At 36.8% G+C, this 24,615-nt stretch overlaps 1 protein-coding gene across 3 annotated transcripts in view; it reads left to right on the forward strand.

The window, feature by feature from the left end:
* Positions 1-16,877: 16,877 nt before the first annotated feature.
* LOC149843663 (U4/U6 small nuclear ribonucleoprotein PRP4-like protein) overlaps positions 16,878-24,615 on the forward strand; it is a 36,928-nt gene continuing 29,190 nt past the window's right edge. For all 3 annotated transcript variants that reach the window (XR_016430910.1, XR_016430911.1, XM_090000002.1), the window contains exon 1: positions 16,878-17,896. Coding sequence is in view for 1 of the 3 variants with exons in the window: in XM_090000002.1 (XP_089856128.1) it covers positions 17,031-17,896 (866 nt within the window). In the remaining 2 variants the exon portion in view is untranslated. The remainder of the gene's footprint in view (positions 17,897-24,615) is intronic.

Here is a 24,615-nt window from a genome sequence, read left to right on the forward strand (position 1 = left end):
CCGCCCCGCCTCATCCCCGTTTGGACCGGGGATGAAGGGTATGAAACGGGGATGGAGGCGGGGGTGGAGAATAAAATCCATCCCCGCCGCGGAGGCGGGGCGGGGGTGGAGGATAAAATTTTGAGGCGGGGCGGGGGTGGAAACCTTGTCCCCCGCCCCGCCCCACTGCCATCCCTAACTAACAGGGCTCTATTGTTCCCCATTAAACTTGCCAATTATGAGTATATGTTTAATACAATCGATTGTCTAGTTGGAATCTCAGGATGCAAGTTGTTTTGACCCTACCTAACCTCATAGATGTGTTCATCGTGATTGATTTAGTGGATATCGGCCCTTGGATCATGTTTTTTAGTCCAAAAAATCGGTGTATTTTATAACTGTTCATTTTTTGCATCACCATAAAAAACTGTACATAGATTGGATCCTAGCTTCTCAAAAGCCGGTTTTCAATAAAAACATGTACAACACATTCATGGGATTGTTTGGACAAAAATATAGAACTTATAAGTTGTTTTTACAGACAATTATAAAAATATTTTTTTCTTGACAGAGAAAGCTAGGGTTAGGCAGACCCCACCCGTTATACATTCATACCATTGGAATTCGAACTTGCAACGTCCAACACAAGGTGACATGATGCACTAACTGCTCCTGCCAAATAAGCAGAGCCTCCGTTGGTTGTAGCAAATTTTAATCTGCCAATTAAGCTTCAAGTTTAAAGCCTTCATAAGATGAGGCGATCCTGCTCATTTTCATTGTAATAATCGCTCAACAGGGAATTTTGTTAAAAAATGAATACATGATTAAAAAAATGATTTGCATTCCAAAAGATGGATAAATAAATAAAACGAGTTATAAACAAATCGGTAAATAGTTTATATGGGTTTAATTCAGCTATGACTTTATAAAACAAGGCCAAATAGACAAACATATATATCAGATTTTTCATTAGAAATGAAAGTAGGGCGTAGGAATCGTGGGCCACAAATTCAAAATCTGGGAAAATTGGATACAAGTTTAATTTTTATTGAAAAGTCTCTTTTTTTAATATAAATTTTGATATTCAAGACAAATTTTTTTAACATAAGCAAGCTGGGTTAGGCGGACCCTTACCAGTGAATTAAATAGCTATACAAAATTCAATAAAAAAAATTCAGGATGCCAATCTCAAGGTTTATCTTTCCACGAGCACTCCTCACTCAAAACCAAACGTTTGTGCTGAATCCAGACCCGATTGATTATCGTATGCTACTTGCTGTATCGAACCCGATTAAATAGATTCAGATTAGATGAGATAATTGACCGAAACCTAATTGGGTTCGGTACAGAGAAGAGCATACTACAAACAGATCCGATTTGGATTCAGCATAAAATCTTACATTTGAACCCAAACTGCTTCTCAATCCAACAGATATCCAAATCCAACCATGTGTAATAGTACACCCGATTCGTTACATTAAGCTAATCAGATCTGTAATCAGTATTTCAGTAATGCTTTTCTTATGCCATCCTATTTGGACTTTGAATCCAGTTATATTGGATTTAGTAAAAGCCTACATCTGAACTGAATCCGATCCATTTACATCCCTCCTATGAGCCCTGCACAGCAACCACGTCTTACTTCTATTAACGGGTCCAGTACCTAACCCATCAAGGTGTATACGATCCCACCCAAATAACAGTGTTGAGTTCATGTTAGGGATGGCAGTGGACTGGGGGGGAAATGGGCCTCGCCCCATTTGAACCGGGGATGGAGGACATGAAACAGGGATGGAGGCAGGGATGATTTTTAATCAAAACCCGTGCGGGGATGGACTTACACTTTCCCCCGCCCCACCCCATCCCGATCTATGCCTTGCCCCACCCCATCCCCAATCCTTCTTTAAGGATGGCAATGAATCGAGGAGAAACGGGGGCCCGCCCTACCTCGCTCTGTTTGGACTGAGGATAGAGGACATGGGTCGGGGATGAAGGTTAAAATCCAAACCCATGCGGCGAATGAAAGCGGGAATGTAGGTCTGGATTTTGAGATAAGACCGGGGTGGAGACGGTCCACTGCCATCCCAAGTTCGTGTTTTGTCAGATTACAAAAATGAAATTCCAAACCAGTATCCATGTAATTTTAGAAGTTTACTTTTATATAAGGTACATATAAAACACTTGAGTCGATGCCCACCAAAAAATCGTAACCCAAACCTGACCTACATATTTCTTAGGTCGGGTTTGGATTGACCCATATATTATTTGGGTTGGCACTTTTTATGCCCATAATGAGAAATTTAAGTTTGAATCGGGTTGGATACTCGGTACAAACCTGATCCGTTTGGTTTCACAAGTTTGACCCAACCGAATTGATGCTCTTAGACCCATACTGAGACTCGGCTGAAGTCTACTATGTTTCCCTTATTTTCTCTCTCTCTCTCTCTCTCTCTCTTGAAGCAGGTTATATGCCCCCCCCCCCCCCCGCCCCCGAACACGCAGGTGTGTGTTCTTGGGTCTAAATGAGCGTCATGTATGTAAGCACATGGGGTTTGTTTCTTCGTGTGTGTTGGCATCACTTAGCATCAGAGTCTGGTGCGTTTGCAAAGACTTAAGTACCCTTTTTCGTCATTAGCGCCATAAAATGACGTTTTGAGTAAAGGACAAAAATATCCTCTTGCCAGAAAGGGTTAAAATCATCATCATTTTCGCCCTACGGAGTAAACTCCTATGCTTTAACAGGAGCTCCTCGCAATATGTCGCCCTAAACATTCTGGATCACCCTTTGACGATGCACCATTTGCTGTAACAGGAACTTTCTTTGACGACATAACCTTTGACATCATCTGTTGTCGCGGGAGCACCCTTTGTTGTCGTCTGCTGTCGTCGAAGCACCCCTTTGCCGTCGTCTGTTGCCGTCGGAGCACCCCTTTGCAGTGAAGATGAAAAGCAAACAAAGAAGGATGATGAAGAACTAAAGATGAAAAAGAATAAGAAGGATGACGAAGAGAAGGAAAAGCAAAGGAAGAATGAGGATGAGAATCAAAACTACGCGCACTTACGAGGCAAAAGGATTTCTTCCTACCGACCATGCAAAATTAAATCTACATGCACATCATTCTTCATGTTATCTGTCATGATCGTTAGTTGCATCACACTATACTATGCATTGAGTTGTTATTTACCATGCCAATAAAAGAAATGACTTATCGTATATGTATGTTGACGATAACGATTCACGTGACAGCGATTTAATGACAGTTAGGATGATATGAAGAGATTTCAATTTTAATCGCTAAATGAACAACGATTTGAATATGCAAATCGCAACCGCAATTGCGCAACAATGTAAATGTCGCACACACACGTTTCAATATCATAATACAAATATCTTATAAATCGACACTAGCAAACACATAATATGTTACAAATCGATATACATATCGCATAATATATTATAAATCAATACAAAAATTCAGCATAATAGCTTACAAATTGATATTAACAAACAAAATAATATCTCGCAAATCGATAGTATGTTACTACAACCGTAATTTACGTTATACTATTCCAATATTTTCTATACAAAAGCAAATTGTCGTGGCTGACATAGATGTCATTGCGTAAATCGCATAAATCGTCAACTGAAATCCAAGTCTCATGAGGCATATCGATTTTTGACAACAAGCGGGATATGAAACAATGTTTCTTTTATAAATGAATGACACATATTTTCGTAACAAAGGCAAATCTTTGTGGCAATTTATGATTTATACATTTAAAGCAGCAACTTTTTATACATTTAATGCAGTAGCGGTTTATGATTTATAAAGTTACCAAGATTTGTACTCAAGTTTGCTAAATCGTACAACGATGTTTACTGTTAAAGCCCAAATGTTACAACAATATATACTTATGAAGGGTGTGATTTCTATATCGATTTGTATGTTTGAAGCAACGATTTGTATGTTTAAAGTAGAAACGATTTATATGTTTAATGCAATAGCGATTTATACTTGTTAACGATATTGATTCACGTGACAGCTATTTAATTACAAGTACGATGCTTTGAAGTGATTTCTATAAAAAATGCTAAATGGGCAACAATTTGAACATGCAAATAGCCACCTCATGTCGCTACAATGTAAATTTGTCACGCATAGGTTTCAATTACATACTACAAATATCTAACAAATCGACACTAGAAAGCACTTAATATTTTACAAATCGGTATACATATCGCATAATATATTACTATACCTAACCCTATACCCTAAGCCCTTAATATCTTACTAAACCCTAACCTTAAACCCTTAATATCTTACTAAACTCTAACGCTAAACCCTAAACCCATAATATATTACTAAACCCTAAACCTAAATCTAAACCCTTAGTATTTTACTAAACCCTAACCCTAAACCTTAAACCTTAAACCCTAAACCCTTAATATCTTACTAAACCCTAACGCTAAACCCTAAACTCTTAATATATTACTAAACCCTAAACTCTAAACCCTAAACCATAAACCTAAGCCCTAACCCTAACCATAAACCCTAAAACCCTAACCCTAAGCCCTAAACTCTAAAACCCTAAACCTTAAAACCATCAACCCTAAACAGAAATTTCCATATCAATTTGTATGTTGATTCTGTATATCGATTTATAAGCTATCAACAGGAATTTTCATATCGATTTGTATGATATTTGATCATCGATTTGTGTTATACTATGATAATATTTATGTAACAAAGGCAAATCGTTGTGGCCAACAAAGACGTCATTACGTAAATCGCCTAAAATGTAAATCGCTTAAAGGTATATGTTATTTTATTATAAAATCTTTGGCAGGTCCCATAAGCATTAAACTCCTCTACTATAAAAGGAGCTCCTCGCAATATTTTCCCCTAAACGTTCCACAAAAAATCTTTGTCATCGTCTGCTTTCGCCGAAGCACCCTTTGTCGTCTTGGTGAGTTTTGTGTAACCATGTGTTTTTATGATTTATGAAGTTACCACGATTTGTACTTAGGTTTGCTAAATCTTACAACAATGTTTTTGTGTTGTGCAGGTTACCAATGGCTTACATGCATAAAAGAAGAAACACTTCATCGTTAAAGGGGATGACTCTTGACAAAATAAGGAGAAGGAAGAATAAGAAGAAGGAGAAAGAGAAGCGAAGGCAAAAAGGAGAGAAAAGAGAAAAGCAAATGAAGAATAAGAAAATGAGGAAGAGAAGAGAAGGCAATTGAAGAAGAAGGAGGAGGAAGAGAAGCAAAGACAATTGGAAAAGAAGGAGGAGGAGGAAGAGAAGCAAAGACAATTGAAAAAGAAGGAAGAGGAAAGGCAAAGGAAGCAGATTCAGGATGAGGAAGAGAAGGAAAGAAAAATGAAGGAGAAGGAGGACGAGGAAGAGAAGGAAAGATAAAGGAATGAGAAAGAGGACGAGAAAGAGAAGAAAAGACAAAGGAAGGAGAATGAGGACAATGAAGAGAAGGAAAGACATAGGAAGAAGAAGGAGGACAAAGAAGAGAAGGAAAGGCAAAGGAAGGAGAAGGAGGACGAAGAAGAGAAGGAAAGACAAAGGAAAGAGAAGGAGGACGAGGAAGAGAAGGAAAGGGAAATGAAAAAATAGAGGATGGACATGAATGAGCGAAGGAAGGAAGAAGTATAAAAGCAGAGGAAGGGAGGGGATGAAGAGGAGAAAAGCGTGACAAAGGTACATAAATCGCTACTATCTGTCGCGATGTACTGTTGTAGGTATTATTATGTATAGTGATTACTATGTATAGTGATTACTATGAATAGCGATTACTTTGTATAGCAATTATTGTGATAGTGATTACTATGTATAGCGATTATTATGTATAGCAATTATTGCTATAGCGATTACTTTTTATAGCGATTACTCTGACAGTGATTACTATGATAGCGATTAATATGTATAACAATTATGAGGTTACCATGATTTGTACTTAAGTTTGCTAAATTATATAGCAATGATACGAGCAAATAAAATGACATTTGTTAAAAGTGATTTGATACACAAATCGCTTCAGTCGGCCATGATTTACTGTGATAGGTATTGTTATTTATAGCGATTACTATTTATAGTGATTACTATGTATAATGGGACTAATTGTGATTTGATATTTTGTGTTACAGGTAGGTCAGAAGTGAAGCAGAGCAGCAGGTGAAAAGTTGAAAGGGCGATGTCAGTGGCCTATAGTTCTATCGTGGTATAGAATGCTGAGTGAATATCAAAAGGATCAATTATGAAAGATGCTCTTCGACGGACTTCTGGACCAATATTATTTTGAAAATTGCTGAAACACCATAACCCACCTGGTCAATAAGTTGAACCATAAGACGAACACGTTCCAGTTTGGGGTTTTTGAGATCATCATGACCTTAGAAAATGTGGCACGGATTACGGGTCTTAATTGTCATGGAAGTGTTATCCTAACATGGGATTCAAACTATAACCCAAGGGACAAGTGCACGGCTTTTATAAAAATGTCGATGGAGGAATGACATGAGTGTATTTTTGGTGGAAGTAATTCCACATCGATGAAAGTTTATTTTTTCTATAATAAATAGGAAGGTCGGTTCGTTGCATGTGCATCTGAAGTAGTTGACCAAGAGTTGTGTGGCTTTCTTCTTTATTTTTTTGGACTTACTTTATTTTCTGATTGTTTTAGTTCAAGAATAAGTTACTTATGGTTGCATTTCCTGGAAGACTTAGATGAAGTCAACAACTGAGCATGGGGTGTTGCTATGCTCGTACACTTGTACAATCAACTTTACCGTGCGAGTAAGGTTACAAAAACCATCGGGGTTTTTTGGCCATTTGTTCAGGTATTTGTTTATTACATATTTAGTACTTATAGACTAAGTTTGTTGAAGGTTGTAGTCTTACTAATATACCATTTTTGTAGGTCTAGACATGAGAGCATATTGTCGCATTGCATCTTCAGTGTGACCCTACGATTTATGGTTTTTCCATGATCGGTCAGTGGGCTACAATAAATGTCAAGGAGGACAATGCTCAGTTCATTTTAGATGGTCTGCAATTAAATAAGGTAAATGGTTTAAAATCATTGTAATGTTTAGCATTCTTAAGTAATCATCATTTTAGGATTTTATCTTTCTTAGTACAAATCATTATCTCCTTAGCATCTAACTTTTATTAGCGTAAATCGTTGTAATGTTTAGCATTCTTAAGTAATCATCGCTTTACGATTTTGTCTTCCTTAGTACAAATCGTTATCTCCTTAGCATCTAACTTTTATTAGCGTAAATCGTTGTAATATTTAGCATTCTTAAGTAATCATCACATTCAACATTTTGTCTTTCTTAGTACAAATCGTTATCGTATTCAGCATTTTGCATGAATAATTATATCTATATCTAAATCACAATCTCGATTGTACAGGTTGTGTGGAGACCGTATGGAGATGGGGAGGACGAGGATGAAGAGGTTGTTGCTGAGGCTTCAAGTCTGTCTGTCTACGATATTTGGCTCTTTAGCAAATGTGAAGCCAAATTGTAGTATGATAGTCGAGTACTCTTACAAGCTGGCTTGGGACAGTCGATACCAAAAGTGTCTGTGGTATTGAGAAGGAAGATGAATAGTGGTGGGGTCAGGAACGTGAATTGACATAAACTTTTAAGGAAACAATTGGATAGCTGGAACAAAGGAGGTTTTCATGTCATACCATATGATTATAAAGAATGACAATATGACCCCAACTATTTCAAACAATATTGGCAACTCATGCGTCGAAATTGACATATTGAGGAGAAGCAACGTGAAAGTAAGGTCACTCTTGTCCCCGAGCATGTCGTCTTCTAGCATAGACGTAATGTCCATCATGTTCCTTTGACAGATATTATGATTCTCTCCGTTACAGTACACGATAAGAAGCAAATACAACTCACAAAGGAGAAAGTCGTGTCCGCCAAAAGGTTAGTGATGTTGGAGAGAGGGAATAAGGAGTTACGGAAGCACGTGCAAAATTTGGAGAGACAAATACGGTCATTGATAGAGATGATTACCAATGGGTTTAATAAGATCAAGGGAACGAAGAGGCCATCGAATAAAGAGACTCCACCAAGGCAAAGAAAGAGATGATTTGTATGTCCATCTGATTCGTCAAGTGCCAGTGAATATAAACATATTATGTAATTTGTGTATCCCGATAATTCTATGTTGTAATTCTATCATTGTTTATTGTAATTATATAATTCTTTCATTAATAAGTGTAACAAAGAAGCGCCACTGAAAAATCGACAAGACTACATAAACTTAAGTTTGAAAAATCATACAAGTTTCTTTATGCATTTTAAACGTTACAATGATATGTACTATGTAGGGTGCAATTTCTACTACGATTTGAACGTTCAAAGCACTGATTTGTACGTTTGAAGCAATAACGATTTATGAAGTTACCATGATTTGTACTTACGTTTGCTAAATCGTATAGCAATTACTGACTTAGGGTTTATTATGTATCGTGATTCCTGTGATTACTTTGTATAGCGATTACTATGTATAGCGATTATGAAATTACCATAATTTATACTTATGTTTGCTAAATCGTATAACGATTACTAGTTTAGGGTTTATTATTTATAGTGATTCCTATGATAACGATTAATAGGTATAACGATTATGAAGTTACCACGATTTGTACTTATGTTTGCTAAATCGTATAGTGATTACTAGTTTTGAGTTTATTATGTATAGTGATTCTTGTAATAGTGATTACTCAGTATAGCGATTACTAGGTATAGCGATTATGAAGTTACCACGATTTGTACTTACGTTTGCTCAATCGTTAAGCGATTATTGGTTTAGGGTTTATTATTTATAGTGTTTCCTTTAAGTGCAAGGAACGTCACATAACATTAGTTTAGGGTTTAGGGTCTAGAGTTTAGGAAAACGTCATCTGACACACTACTGATGTTATGCGATGTGTCATTCATTTACACGTACTAATGTCGTTTTGATGATACTAACAAATGAAATAATGTCTTTTAATTAATACATAATGTAATTTATTTATTTATTATATTCTTTAGGCATGATTTTTGAAAATGGGCAAGACGTAAAATGACGTGAACACAAGACATTTCTTTTAAGAGCAAGAAACATGCGACGTTTCATTTAAAGAAGAACCGGAGCCTTTCCTATAACCTACTTCGTGAGCAACGAATAAAAAAACTGACGTTTCCTTTAACCTCCTTCATCGCAAAAGTTGTATCGATGTTGAAGAAGGACGTTGCGATTCAGTCGAACGTCCATAAAAAAAAGTACCTTCGATTCCTTTAACCTGCTTCATCTTTTTTATATCATATATTCGATTTGTTTTTTTGTTTTTATATAAAAAGAAATTATAATATAATGCTACAGTTCGTTTACTGAATATTCAGCTAATTTCAGTGCAACATCCACAAAATAAGGTGTCAGAAAACTCAACAAAGTGCTCGAAGAGAACATCGACCAGATGTGAGATGAATTTGCAGAAGAAAACACTATCAGTAATTTTGTACGTATGAAACCATTATCAGTTATACATTTACGTATGTCATGGGTATGTATATTAACAAGTGCATGTTTGTTGTAAACAAACTATACACGATTTTATCATGTATATTCAAAGCAAGGGAACAACCATACTGGTCTGCGTCGTCACCCTTTATTTTATGGTATATCGGTTATCTTATATGTTTATTTCCTTTTTTTATTTACTAATGTACCTTCGTGTTTTAAACTTACTATTATTACTGTTTTGTTCAACAGAGTATCATTTACCGAATGCCATACGTGGCTGGATTTCTAGATGGACTACAATACTATGGTAACAATGACCAAATGACAAACTTTTGGTCAAGTGAAAAGGTTTGTGACCATATCGATTTAAGATGTTGTTTTAATTCTTAATATCGATTTAAGATATTGTTTTGATTCTAAATATCAATTTTTAATATATCAATACGAATTTCCAAATCGATTTGAGATATTGTTTTGAATCTTAATATTGATTTCTATGCTTATTCTTAATATCGATTTAAGATATTGTTTTGATTCTTAATATCGATTTCTATGTTGATTCTTAATATCTATTTTTAAGCTATCAATAGGAATTTCTATATTGATTTAAGATATTTTTCTGATTCTTAATATTGATTTCTATGTTGATTCCTAATATCGATTTAAGATATTGTTCTGAATCTTAATATCGATTTCTATGCTGATTCTTAATATCGTTTTAAGATATTGTTTTGATTCTAAATATCGATTTTTAAAATATCAATAGGAATTTTCATATCGATTTAAGATTTTTTATTCTTAATATCAATTTAAGATATTGTTTTGATTCTAAAGATCGATTTTTAAGATATCAATACAAATTTCCAAATCGATTTGAGATATTGTTCTGAATCTTAATATTAATTTCTATGTTGATTATTACTATCGATTTAAGATATTGTTTTGATTCTTAATATCGATTTCTATGTTGATTCTTAATATCTATTTTTAGGCTATCAATAGGAATTTACATATCGATTTAAGATATTATTTTGATTCTTAATATCGATTTCTATGTTGATTCCTAATATCGATTTAAGATATTGTTTTGAATTTTAATATCGCTTTCTATGTTGATTCTTAATATCAATTTAAGATATTATTTTGATTCTTAATATCGATTTAAGATACTGTTTTGATTCTAAATGTCATTTTTTAAGATATTAATAGGAATTTCTATATCAATTTAAGATATTGTTTTGATTCTAAATATCGATTTTTAAGATATCAATAGGAATTTCTATATCAATTTAAGATATTGTTTTGATTCTTAATATTGATTTAAGATATTGTTTTGATTTTAAATATCGATTTTTAAGATATCAATACGAATTTCCAAATTGATTTGAGATGTTGTTCTGAATCTTAATATTGATTTCTATGTTGATTCTTAATATCAATTTAAGATATTGTTTTGATTCTTAATATCAAATTCTATGTTGATTCTTAATATCTATTTTTAAGCTATCAATAGGAATTTTTATATCGATTTAAGATATTGTTATGATTCCTAATATTGATTTAAGATATTGTTTTAATTCTTAATATTGATTTATATGATGATTCTTAACATCGATTTTTATACCATCAATATGCTTTTTCATATCGATTTTGTAAGATATTTAATAATTGATTTGCAGATATTGATTCCTGCATTGTGGCAATCGGAAAAACATTGGGTCTTATACGTGTTGAATATATAAAAACAACAAATATGGTTCTACAACTCCTTAGACTTTAACAATGGTGTAGATCGTGACATTGTGCATTTAGTAAGTTTCTATCTATAAGATTATTGTATCTTGTACCGTGGCCTAAAATTTACTTGCTTTTGCATAAACCACAGGTTGGATTTTTCATAGACATGTTGGGCATCGTCATTGGCCCGTGATGGCTTTACATTATAGAAGATGCTCTTTTACAAAATAATGGTATCAATTATAGCATCTTTGTAATGAAGTATATTGAAGCAATATACTATGGATGAGAACCAAAATTCACTGTTGTATCTTGTATACTTAAACATGTTTTATTATTCTATATTATTGGTGACTACATTTCTATATTGGTCTGACTTTGGGGGTTTTTTTATAGGATGATATACCTGGATTCTGCACAAAACTATGCAAAAAATTTATGGATTTTCTAATTGCGGAAGATACAAAAACCCAGACTTCAAGATTACCTAGAAAGCAACGAAGGATGTGAGGCCCCCAGGAGTAAGAGAAAGTCATTTTAAACGTCTACCTGTTCTCAAGGATAACGTGAAGAGGGTTATGTTCTACTGCTGAGGGAGAGAGAGAGAACAATTTTTGGTTTAATATTTAATTTGCCGAACATGATAAATTTTTTGTGTACAGACATTTATAACAAATTTTGTAAACTATGAATACAAATTTTGTAAGTCTGTGTATAAAATTTGCATTGATAAAAAAACCAAAATTATGCACCTGGTACACGTGTGTTGAATACGCAAATCGTCACTTCAAGCACGCAAATCGCAATAATATAAATTCTGTAGGCACACGTTTCAAAATCATAATACAAATATCTTGCAAATCGACACTAGTAAACATATAACATCTTACAAATTGATATAATATTGCATAGTATATTATAAATTGATTCTTAATATCGATTTCTATGCTTATTCTTAATATTGATTTCTAAGCTATTAATAAGAATTTTCCTCTCGATTTTTATGATATTTTATCATTGATTTGCAGATATTGCTTCCTAACATGATGTCTACTATAAATTTATAAGATATTATATTGATTTAAGATATTGCTTTGATTCTTAATATCAATTTGTATGTTGATTCTTAATATCGATTTCTAAGCTATCAATAGGAATTTTTATATCGATTTATAAGATAAGTTATTGATTTGCAGATTTATAGGATATTATACAGTTTTAAGATATTGCTATTAGTAAACATCGTGTCGATTTGTTGTTTTTTTCTCTTTTTTGCCTTTTATCAGTCATTGTGTAAATCGCGATAGGACAAATCATTTCTACAAATTTTTGTCAAATATTATTTTGTTTGTTAATATCGATTTGTTAGCTATTATGTTGAATCGCAGTATCGATTTGTAATATATTATGCTCAATTGTTGTATATCGATTTGTAAAATATTATGTGTTTTCTAGTGTCATTTTTTATGATATTTATAGTATGATTTCTACTGTAGAATTACAATAATGAATTATCGATTTACAATAAAGAATAGAAGAATGTTAAACATTACAACAATTTACCCTAATGAAAGTTAAATGCTACAACTATTTTGTAGCTGAAGAATCCACACGCGATTCCTGTGTTTCGTCTAATTTTTTTGAATTGAACTAAGTGTGTCATGAAACAGATCAATATCAGACACTACATTAAGTTCAACAACAAATGCAAACATCCTCCCAAAATTGTTACATACCAAAGGACTTGTAAAACTCATGTCATCGTTTCACTCAAACAGGTCAAAAGGATTGCAGGTTTCAACGTTGTAGTGCACGTCTGTAGGGTATTGTTGCATGTTGGAAATTACACAAGTTAGGTATTGATAAGTTACACGTAATACAATTTACATGGGAAGCAATATACTATATTACATACTTGTTCACGCGAAAGACTTGGTTGCTTAGGGGTTGGTTGTTTCTTAGACATTTTCTTGACAACCAATTCTAGTGCACCCTTTATCTCTCGACGATTGCGATCAGAGATAGGTTTTCTTTTGATACCCTTCGCTATGTGAATATTTCTATCATAATCTACAACGTTTACTCCTAACTTGTCGAAGATGATGTTTACGCTTCGGCGCAACTTTTCATAAGGGTCAGGGAAACGTGATTTTCACCTACGTTGTTTAATCTCATTTTCTTAGATTAGTCTTCATGAGTTGCAACAGACTGATGGTGTAGTTGCACTTTTTCAAGTAATTTCCTTAACACTTTTCTCGTACATACATAGGCTTCATCGCTTTTCGATGTCAAATTCGCAACATGCATAAATGATCTACATAGTTGTTGGTAATGGGAGACTATGTGAAACTTCTCATCGACAACAGATGGACTAACATTATTTGTATCCAGCAGTTCAACATTGTACGTAACATGTGCTTCTTTCCTTTTTGGATGCTCTTCGTTCTATCATACAACATGATATTTGTGTATATTCTCAGTTTGCATATGTCCTTCTATGTTGCAATTCATGACCTATATAACCTCCTTCTTAGTCAATTCAAATACAGTTAGTGTATACAGATCTGAAGGTCGCGTCAATATTTTCATGCCCAAAGTTACAGAGCGAGTATTGAAGCATTTCACATCTTATTCAAGCTCGTTCTGTCTAAGACCGTCTACATATAATTCATACTGTTCTATAAAACGAAACATTGTTAAACATGAATACAAGGTTTTTTTCAGTGTGACAAGCATATATTCAGCTCTTTGTGTGCTTATCATACCTGCACAAAAGTATTGTCTTTTATATGGCAATACCCACTTCTCTTTATCTGCATATAAATGTTATAACCACACACAGACTTCAAGGTCGTATATCTGAATCATTTGTTTCCAATCAAACATAAAGGTGACCTCGTCTATGCTCTCAAGTACACACTTTCTAAACTTTTTATCAAACATTGTCTTCTAATTAACGATGTGTCGTATGTTTTTTGCTGCATTTTGAAAGATATGCTACAAACATAGGCGATAATGTACATATGGCTATACATGAGATACTGCAGCCGCAATTGCATGATCACCATCTGTAAGTACAGCTCCAGGGTGCTTCTCATTCATTGCATGTGTAAATACTCTGAACAACCACTCAAAGGTTTCCTTGGTTTGGTCATACAAAAAAGCGTCACCTAATATGCAACTTTGTCAGTGATAGTTCACTCTGACAAACTGCGCAAATGGCCATTGTTCCGTATTAATCTTCATTGTCGTATAAAAAATAAGCACATCATTGAAGCATTCATAATCTACTCTTGACTTTGAATCTACCCAAAATATATTCACAACATACACATCTTCATCCAGTTGCATTGCACTAAATAAACTAGGGTCATTGCTTGAATTTTTCTGTAGGTAATCAACCAAAGAACATATTCCTTCATTCTTCTTCATGTTGTCTGACCTCTTTTTTCTAAAGTGGTTTCTTAGATCCATATGGGTGAATGGTACATTCTCGCGACCACCATCTATGTGCGCGCATAAATTATATATTTTTCTTGGTGCAATATTGATGCTATCAGTTATTTCAACAATTACAACATGCACTTCAGTTACTTTACGATGCGACCTTAACATAGGAGTCATATATAAAGCGACCAATTCATGTTTATGATCATTGATTAAAGTACAAACTACATATTTCTCATTCGAAAGTCTTCTTAACACCATTCTCGCTGAACAACCACATCTTGAATCTGGCTTGCTCCTTGTTGGATTTTCACTTGACTTCTTCCAACCTTACTTAGAACAAACATATGCCTTTCTCACCATGTGCATTTTTTTGCCCAAGAATACCTTCTAACACTGAAACCAAGTTTTAAAGCATAATCATTATAAAATTTGTATGCATGTTCCTCATTATTAAACTGCATTTCCTCTACGGGAACAAAGTCAAATGTACTATCATGTAGACTTGAGGTGCCTGCACTTTTGTCAAGTACACTGTCATGATTGTCTACCTCATTATCAAATTGCATTTTGTCTGCTGAAATATTTAAGTCAAGAGTGAATCTAATGTCTGCACCCTTCTTATCATGCGCATCATTAGTGCACATATTCACTTCTTTAGGTGCGTCGATAGTACGAATGTTCATTGCTCCGTGACTTTCCATTGATTGTGATACATCATCTTCACTGTAACTAGTTGATAAGCTCAACACTGTCATGAGCAAAATATCAATTTGTTTTAGCCAGCGTATACGTTTACTACGATTTATTCAATATACATACAACAACAACTACCAATTAGTTAAGCAAGTCAAAGAAACGATTGAATGAATCACAGTATCAAAGCAACAACATAATAGCTTACAAATCGATGATAACAAACAAAATCATATCTCACAAATCAACACTAGAAAACACATAATATCTTACAAATCGATATACGACAATTCAACATAATATATTACAAATCGGTATACAATAATTCAACATAATATCTTACAAATCGATATACGATAATTCAGCATAATATATTATAAATCGATATTAACAACCAAAACAATATCTCACAAATCGATATTAAAAAACACATAATATCTTACAAATCGATATATGATAATTCAACATAATATATTACATATAGATATTAACAAACAAAACAATATCTCACAAATCGATACTAGAAAATACATAATATCTTACAAATTAATATACGATAATTCAACATAATATATTACAAATCGATATTAACAAACAAAACAATATCTCACAAATCGACACTAGAACACATAATATCTTACAAATCGATATACGTCAATTCAACATAATATATTACAAATAGATATTAACAACTAAAACAATATCTCACAAATCAACACTAGAAAACACATAATATCTTACAAATTGATATACGACAATTCAACATAATATATCATAAATCAATATTAATAAACAAAATAATATTTCACAAATCGATATACATGTTACTACAATCGCGATTTGCGTTACATTGCATATATTGAGTGAATGAACGATACCGGATGGGGTAGAGGCTCTTGCTCGCACCTGTAACCAAACATTCTTGTCAACAGATCCTACTGCCTTACAAATATCTTCAAATTTTCAACCATCGAAACGATAAAATCTACCTGTATTAACAAAACGCCTTAATGACACTCACGATGACATACGTTCTTCAACAATAGCATGATGACATGAAAAGGTACTCACAACGCTTTAATGACACCTGTTGAAATGTTTGTGCATCATTACTTTTTTCCTTACTGCCTAACGAAAACGAAGAAGAAGAGAAGATTGGAAAAAGAGATGTCCGACAAATCCCCCTGACACTCATCAATGATCGAACCAATCATTTGATTTATAGTTATCTCCACGAGGTTGGAACAAACTCAAGAATAATTTCTATATAACACAAGGCAAGAACAAAAAGGCTGCCATGTGTTGTAACAAAAGCTAAAAACAAAAAAAAAACGTGCAAATCTATTTAGGGGGAGCTAGAGGACATTTTCGTCCAACACATATTTCTTCCTTACACACCCGAATACGCTAATTTGTGTTTCTAGGAGAACACACAACACCCTTTATTTTTTTCAGTCTGAGATCACCCTCTAGGCTCTAGGCATAAAGAATCATCTTCTGTTGCACCACTCAGCATAGTCCAATAGTCCAAGAAGAAGAAGGAGGAAGAGAGAGTTTGGGGGTTTGATTCATGCAAAGCCCATGACGGTAGCAGTTCTCTAACTCAGACTCTCCTCGTAATGGAAGAGACCCATCTTCCAGACGCTTCCAGAAACACACCACCACCACCACCACCTTCCTCTTCCTCAGCAAGCAGTAATGGACTACCAAACCCTCCTCCCATCCTCCCCACCACCGTAGTGCCACCACCCCATCCTCTTCCGGCCCTCCACCCCATTCCTCCTCCTCCCTTACCTCGCCCCCTTGCCCCACTCCCCATCCGACCACCACCAAAACCCCGTCAAGATGCCGCCAACGTCGACAATTCCGGCTCCAGCGAAGACAACGAGGGCTCCGCCCCCGCCAATTCGTCTGAGTTCCAGTTCTCGGAGGAGAGCCGCCGCATCCGCGAGCGGCAGGAGCAGGCAATGCAGGAGCTGCTGATGAAGCGCCGGAGCTATGCCCTTGCCGTCCCCACCAACGACTGGGCGGTTCGCACCCGCCTCCGCCGCCTCGGCGAGCCGGTCACCCTGTTCGGCGAGAGGGAGATGGAGCGACGGGACCGGCTCCGCACCATCATGGCCAAACTGGATGCGGAGGGGCAGCTGGAGAAGCTCATGAGGGCTCACGAGGAGGAGGAGGAGGCGGCAGACGCGGAGGATGACCTGGAAGGGGAGGGAGTGCAGAGCTACCCTTTCTTCACGGAGGGGCCGAGGGAGCTCTTGGACGCGAGGAATGAGATTGCGAAGTATTCGTTGGCGCGGGGGAAGGCGAGGCTCCGGAGGGCAAGGAGGAAGAGGGAAGACCCAGATGAAGACGAAGATGCAGAGGCCAATTTTGTGTTGAAACAGATGGAGAATTTGGCTCTTGACTGTAGTGAGATAGGAGACGATCGGCCACTCACCGGCTGCTCGTTCTCGCCGGATTCAACGATGCTGTCTACCTGGTATGCATTTGTTAATTGTTACATCATCTTTGCTTCTGTTTTGTTTTATTTTTTTTCTCCGAGTTTGATGAAATTCCTATCAGGTTGAATATGGTGATTGTTGATGAGTTTGACGTTTCTTTTGACTTTGATTGTATCCACTTATCCAGAAAAGTGGGATAAATTGGGAAATTGTTTGTTAGAGCATATTGTAATTTCTCAACTGATGCCACCACTGTTTATAACTGGGATATGCTATCTGGGTGCATCCCAATCACACCCTAAACTGGATATTTCCCTAGCCTTGAGAATTTGCTGTACTGACTCTTCAAGCTATCTCCCTTGAGCACTCTTTCTTTTTTCCTTCCGCCTTTAAATTTTCCCTTGTGATGAACTGTTTTCTTTAGTTATCAGGTCTGGGTCATTGCACCAACAATCATCTTGGAGATTATTAAAGTTCCAAAAAGCTTCCTCTGATCTCTTGAATTCTACAAAGATTACAAACATCCTTGTAGTGAGTAAAAAAAAACCACGTCTAGAGTGAAATACCCAAACAAACATCTAGAAACTTAGGGTCTGTTTGGGGGTTAGGAGTTTGGGCACGAGTTTTGGATATGGAGAGAAGTTTGTGAAACTTAGGAAGTTATGCGTTCCTGGGCCCACTAGTAGGTCTTGGTTCAAGCCTAGGTTTACGTGAGTCTAGTTGGTCAAAAACATGTTCTGTTTTTAGACTGTTCAGACAGAGTTAGGGAGAAAAATTATTTCTCTCAAACGGCTGCACAGAAAAATCTAAAAAATGGACAGGGTGTCTAGGTCAGGTAGGGGAAGGTTCTGACAAAATATCAGAGGCTGACTCAATGAGGTTAGGGAGTTATGCACTCGGGAACAAAGAATTGGGTTAGGGTTCAGGCTGGGTTTAGACTGTGATTTGGATTCGGTAGGTCTGATTGTAAAATTGAGATCTCCTCACTGGGGTGAAGGAAAAATTCCAATTTTGGTGGGTTGGTTAGGGGCACATTGAGGAACCTAGGGTTAAAATTTCAGCCTTAGATTAGGTCGAATTGGGGAGATATGACTCAGGTAAGTTGGGTTAGATTCTGCAGTTTAAAGCAAACCAAATCTAAGCTCAACATCTTGGAAGAGGTCAAGGGGAGGTCTAGGCTTAAAGGGGTTGTTGGGCTGACGAGATGGTGCATCTCGTGTTCAATTGGAAATAATCTTCGCTCCATCACCAGCTGGCACCTTGGCTTCGACTCTTCTTAGAATGAGTTTCTTTAGGTTGTCATGACCTTCTTCCATTGCCTTGCATGTCACAAGCCAGTCCTCATCCTTTCAGCTCGTTCTTCGGCAAGCTCAACTTCGTCAGAGACTGCCTTTTAGCAGTAAATGTGGCCAATGCAACATCATCATGCATTAGTTGGCAGATGCGCATGATTTCAAAGTTGTGATGCAAGCATTCCATCATTTCCTATTGACTAGACACAGTCTGACTTGGGAAGGGGCCTAGGTTCAATGGACTTAGGCTCAAGGTCTTAGGTTAAGTAAGTTAGGTTTGGTTTAGATAGACTTGTGAAGAAAATGTGGTTCTCCCAATCGGTGCAACATAAAATCATGAAATTATGGGAGATTGTTCTAGGCACCTTAGGGGAGGTTGGGTCAAAAGTTCAAGGTCAAAGGCCATAGGGACAGGGAGCTATGATTTTTTTAAAGTCAAGGGAATTTTAGGATGGTGCATGACTTACTGGGTTTGGGTCTGGCAGGGTCTGATAGAAAAATCAGTTCTACCAAATGACATAACAAAAAATTCTGAATTTTTGGGAGATGATTCTAGACACCCTAAACTAGGTTCGGTCAAAATTTGAGGTTCATAGGACATGGGAACAAGTGGTTATGATTTTTTTAATGTTGCAAGGAAATTCAGGACTGGTGTAGGACAACCTAGGTTTGGGTACCGGCAAGCTGGACTATAAAATAAAGTTCTCAAAACTGGGAACTCAATAAATCTTGAAATTTGGAGGGATAGTTACAGACACACTTAGGAAACTTGGGTCCAAAAATCAGATCCAGATTCCACACTGTTTGGGCTGGGGGATTTTTAAAGTCGGATGGATTTTGGGTTTCTACCGAATTCAGGTTGGACACACTTTGGGTTTAGGAATGCTAATGAGGTGTTGTCAAGGGTTGGGACGGGCTTGGTTCCAGTTGGTAAGGTCTTACACTTCCATGCATAGAGAAAGTGGGAAGGAGAGATACGAGGGTCCAACAACTTATCCATTGTCTTCTTAGTTCGATGGAGCTTGACACGCTTTAATCCTCCCGGATCAAACACAAACCCACCGTAGTGCTTAACTGTAGTGCCCTAGCTAAGCTCCAATGAACCATTGTGCCTTTCAACATAAAATCTAGAGTCATTTTCAACATGTGAGACAAAAGCCCCTAAGGATTCAAGGCCTTCAACATTTTGGCTCTTTTGGAAGGGCTGCTCAAACAAATTGATTTGCTCGCCCATGGAGGAGGCCTTGGTGTTGTGTACAACCACCACGACTTGCGCCTTTTGTGATCTCACATGATGTGGTTGCATTTCGAGAAGGTATCTAGTGAAGAATAAAATTTTTGAAGTCTTCACTGTATAGGGGACACATGTGAGCAAGCTCTTCTCCTGGGTCAAATGGAGAGTTGACATTTTTACAATTTTTCAATTACATGATTCATGGTTCTTAAATTGTCTAACTGCATTGCAAATCATGAGGAACTTGTTTGAGTAGTGAAAATAAGGTCCTAACTGGACCTTCAAGTCGTCACCACTCGAAGGAAACGACTTAGCCTGCTCCCTTTTCGAACTAGGGCACACCTTGTCGAGGTGTGCACGAGCTGCTGCAACTTCGAAACTTGGAATTTTTGCCTTCTTTTACGGATTTAGGAAGGTTGTGACCTCTTTTGTGGGCTGTAGGTGGAGGTGGCACATGCCGGCTGCAGGGGATGCATTAGCAAGGTCCTCAAGGACTACATTGAGATCCCCATCTACGAGAATTTAATTCATTCTTGCGCATTCATCGGGGTTGGATCCTTGCTCGTCCTTCCGTTCATTATGCTTCACCTCGAGGAATCCACTACCTCCATTAGTGGATTATAGCTACTGTTGGGCAGCTCGCATGTCCATTTGGAATTGTTGCAACAAGTCCGCGACTTGTTGAAGGCCAACTTTGAAACTAGTCATGCAAATACCACTGGTTGTAGTATTGGTCATTCTACCAAACTTTGTGATGAATTCAAAATTCATTTCGGTCTGGTTGTCTTGTCCTCGCTTTGGTGGCATGGGTTTGCTCATGTTCGCTCTGATATCAGTTGATGTGTTCCTGGGCCCACAAGTAGGTATTGGTTCAAGCCTAGGTTTAGGTGAGTCTAGTTGGTCAAAAGCAAGTTCTGTTTTTAGATTGTTATGATAGAGTTTGGGAGAAAAATTATTTCTCTCAAACGGCTACCCAGAAAAATCTAAAAATTGGACAAGGTATCTAGGACAGGTAGAGGAAGGTCATGATAAAAAACTAGAGGCTGACTCAACGAGGTTAGGGAGTTATGCACTCAGGAACAGAGAACCAGGTTAGGGTTCAGACTGGGTCTGGACTGTGATTTGGGTTCGGTAGGTCTGATTGTAAAATCGAGATCTCCTCGTTGGGGTGGAGGAAAAATCCCACTTTTGGTAGGTTGGTTAGGGACACGTTGATGAACCTAGGGTTGAAATATTAGCCTTCGGGTTGGGGAGATATGACTCAGGCAAGTTTGGTCATATTTTGCAGTTTACAGCAAGCAGATCTAGACTCAATCTATGTTCAACATCTTGGTAGATGTCAAGGGGAAGTCCAGGCTTATAGTTGACTTACTTGGGTAGTCTAGGCTCAATCCACAGCTTGGGTAAGGGTTGAGGGTCTGCAGTTCGTTAGGTTCACTAGGGAGTTAGCTTAGTGATGCAGGGAGGGCACGATGACGGGTACTAACGCTGCTGCTCTTCGACGCAGCAACAGAAAATGAACAACCACGTGATGTATTAGATGCTGACGCTGATCCCCCAATGCACGATCAGTCGTGCAGCAGTTGATAAATCAAATGACACGCTGATCGGCGTGCCTTGTTGCAGGGCTCCTTCCAAGGCGCTTCTCTTAATGATGCTAACGGGGATCTGCTGTGTAGGGTGGAGATCGACAGTTCTGAAAGTAGTGTGCCGCTGACTGCACTCCTCTCATGCACGACTGTGCAACAAACATTACCCAACAAGCTAAGGAACAAGGGAATGGCACGGATCACATGACCACGTTGAAACAACACGCTGACGGTCGTGATGGAATTGGTATCGCCCCGGATACGGACTGACGCTGGTTGCTCTCTTTGCAATGCACAGTCGTGCGGCGTACAATCACGCAGAAACACGTGGCCAATAAAAGGGAAAACTCGAAACAAAGGGTTCGAGCATAATGTATTTAAAAGAAGAATCAACTAATGATGCCCACAGATTGTGTTTTACTAACAGGGAATGAAAACAGAAAAAAACGACGACTGACAGAGGAATAATAAAATATTCTGACTGAGAAAATAAATCCACACAAAATGACAAGAAACAATAAAGGACGTGCGGCTGAAGGAAAGGAATAACAAAGAAAACTAAAAAGCAAAAAACCAAAAGGCTGCGCTGAAACTTTTTTAATCTTCTCTGTCCTCCGCACGCAACCCTAGAGGGGCTTTTAAAGGCCTCATCTGGATCCAGGTCTCGGGTCCTGCTGTATGGGTCTGGGTCCATCCTGCCCTGCATCACTTAGCTACCTATTTGAGATCACCCATGCGTTAGACCTTGGTGCGATGCTTGGACTTGGGCTGCAGCCTATGTCCAGTTTCACAACCTTAGTAGGTCTGGTTCTGTGAAATCAACAAATTTTTTAGAATTTTCAAAATGAATAAAAGAAGATTTTTTGTGAGTTATTTAGTTAAATACCGTTTTTCTGACAAATTATCAGTCAATTAATTAACAAATTCATTATCTGTAATAGTTTGACATTTATTCAAGTTATTAGATGTTTAATCAGGGAATTTACGAGTTTTTACAAGGTATTTAGATCTCCATATGATTCAAATCAACCCAAATGGATTTGGTTAGGGTTTAGACCCATATCGGGGTTTAAACCAAACATAGAGGGGATTTGGATCCATTTGAGACCCAAATGGATCTCCTCTAATGTAGAAAGTATTTTGGATCTATTTGGAGACCCAATTGGATCCCACTAAGCAAAGTGAGTTTCTTAGTGAACCGCCACCCTTCCTTCAGGTGAGCAGAAGTCATCAACACCACCACCGGCATGCCCAGTCGGCACCCACTTCACCTCTCATTTTTCTTGACTCTCTCTCTCTCTCTCTTCATGCACTACAAGATAGGTTTACAATAACTTAACATATATATGTAGTTTTAAGTTTCTTGAAATATATAGATTTTTGTGTGTGTATATATATATATATATGGTTTTGAAAATGATTCGTGTTGCATGTTTTTCGAGAAAAATGTATTTTTATGAAACCATTGGATTTTTCGAGCAAAAATACATGTGTGCAAATAGTTTCGAAATTATCCAAATGTGAATATTTCAAATATGATTTCAATAAAAACACGTATATGTTCAAGCTTTACGAGCATATTCGTGTATTTTGAATTTTTACGAACATGCACCTATGAGTGTATTTCAGAATTTACGAAACATGTTAGCATGATGTTTATGCTTATGAATGATGAAATGCATATTAAATGATGTATGTATTGCATAATATCCATTATGAAAAGCATGTTATAAAATTGTTATGGCTCGAGTTTGGATGAGTGACTCCCGACCTTGTGCACGGTCAACTGGACCGATATGTGATAGTGCCCCAAATGGGTGGCCAAGAACCTTATGATAAGGTTAGTTGAAAGCATATGTGCTTATGCCGGTATAGGCTATTGAAGTTGTAAAAGATTAATTATTGTTTAAAGTATGTATGTCAAGAGAGTTAATCAAATGATAAAGAATGTGTATAATAATTCTCTTGTAGCTTACAATGAGAGAGTAAGCAGTACATAAGGCTCCGTGAGATATTGTTAAGCATGAGAGATTGCTTCTCCAGCCACAGAGATAGGGGATAACTACCACCGAGGCTGCGGGGTAGTAGTGAATAAGGCTTAAGCTGAAAGTAAATTCTGATATATCAAGTTATGGGTGTTGGGGTTTCTCTATTGACTGTATCATCCCTCACTTTGAGATCAGAGAGGATGTACAAGTTAGAGTAATAAAATACAAGTTGAATGAATATACCTCTGGGCCAAGCTTCTAATCCGTATATTTGTGTTGTACCTATAGAGAGTTATGAAAGAGAAACAAAAGTATATTGTTTATATAGTGCATGATATGCACTATCTAAGAAAGAAAATGTAAATGAAAAGAATTATAAGTTATTAATGCCTACAATGATTGCTTTGCTTGCACTGGTAAGTCATGCATAAATTAAATAATCATACATGGTTTAAACTATTGCATATGATATTGAACTTTATTTATCTGCACTGATAATTGCTTATTTACTTGAAAAGATTGTTATTTCATATATACTTATTTTTATGCAACTATGTTCTGTTATTGTATTTCTGTTGGGGCCTGTTCAGACCTCCTACTAAAACCATTTTAGGTACTGAGTAGTTAAGACAGAACAGTTGCATGAAGCTGAGG

The sequence above is a fragment of the Nuphar pumila genome, chromosome 3 (genome assembly GCF_984573655.1).
Source record: "Nuphar pumila chromosome 3, dmNupPumi1.hap1.1, whole genome shotgun sequence".
NCBI lineage: Eukaryota > Viridiplantae > Streptophyta > Magnoliopsida > Nymphaeales > Nymphaeaceae > Nuphar > Nuphar pumila.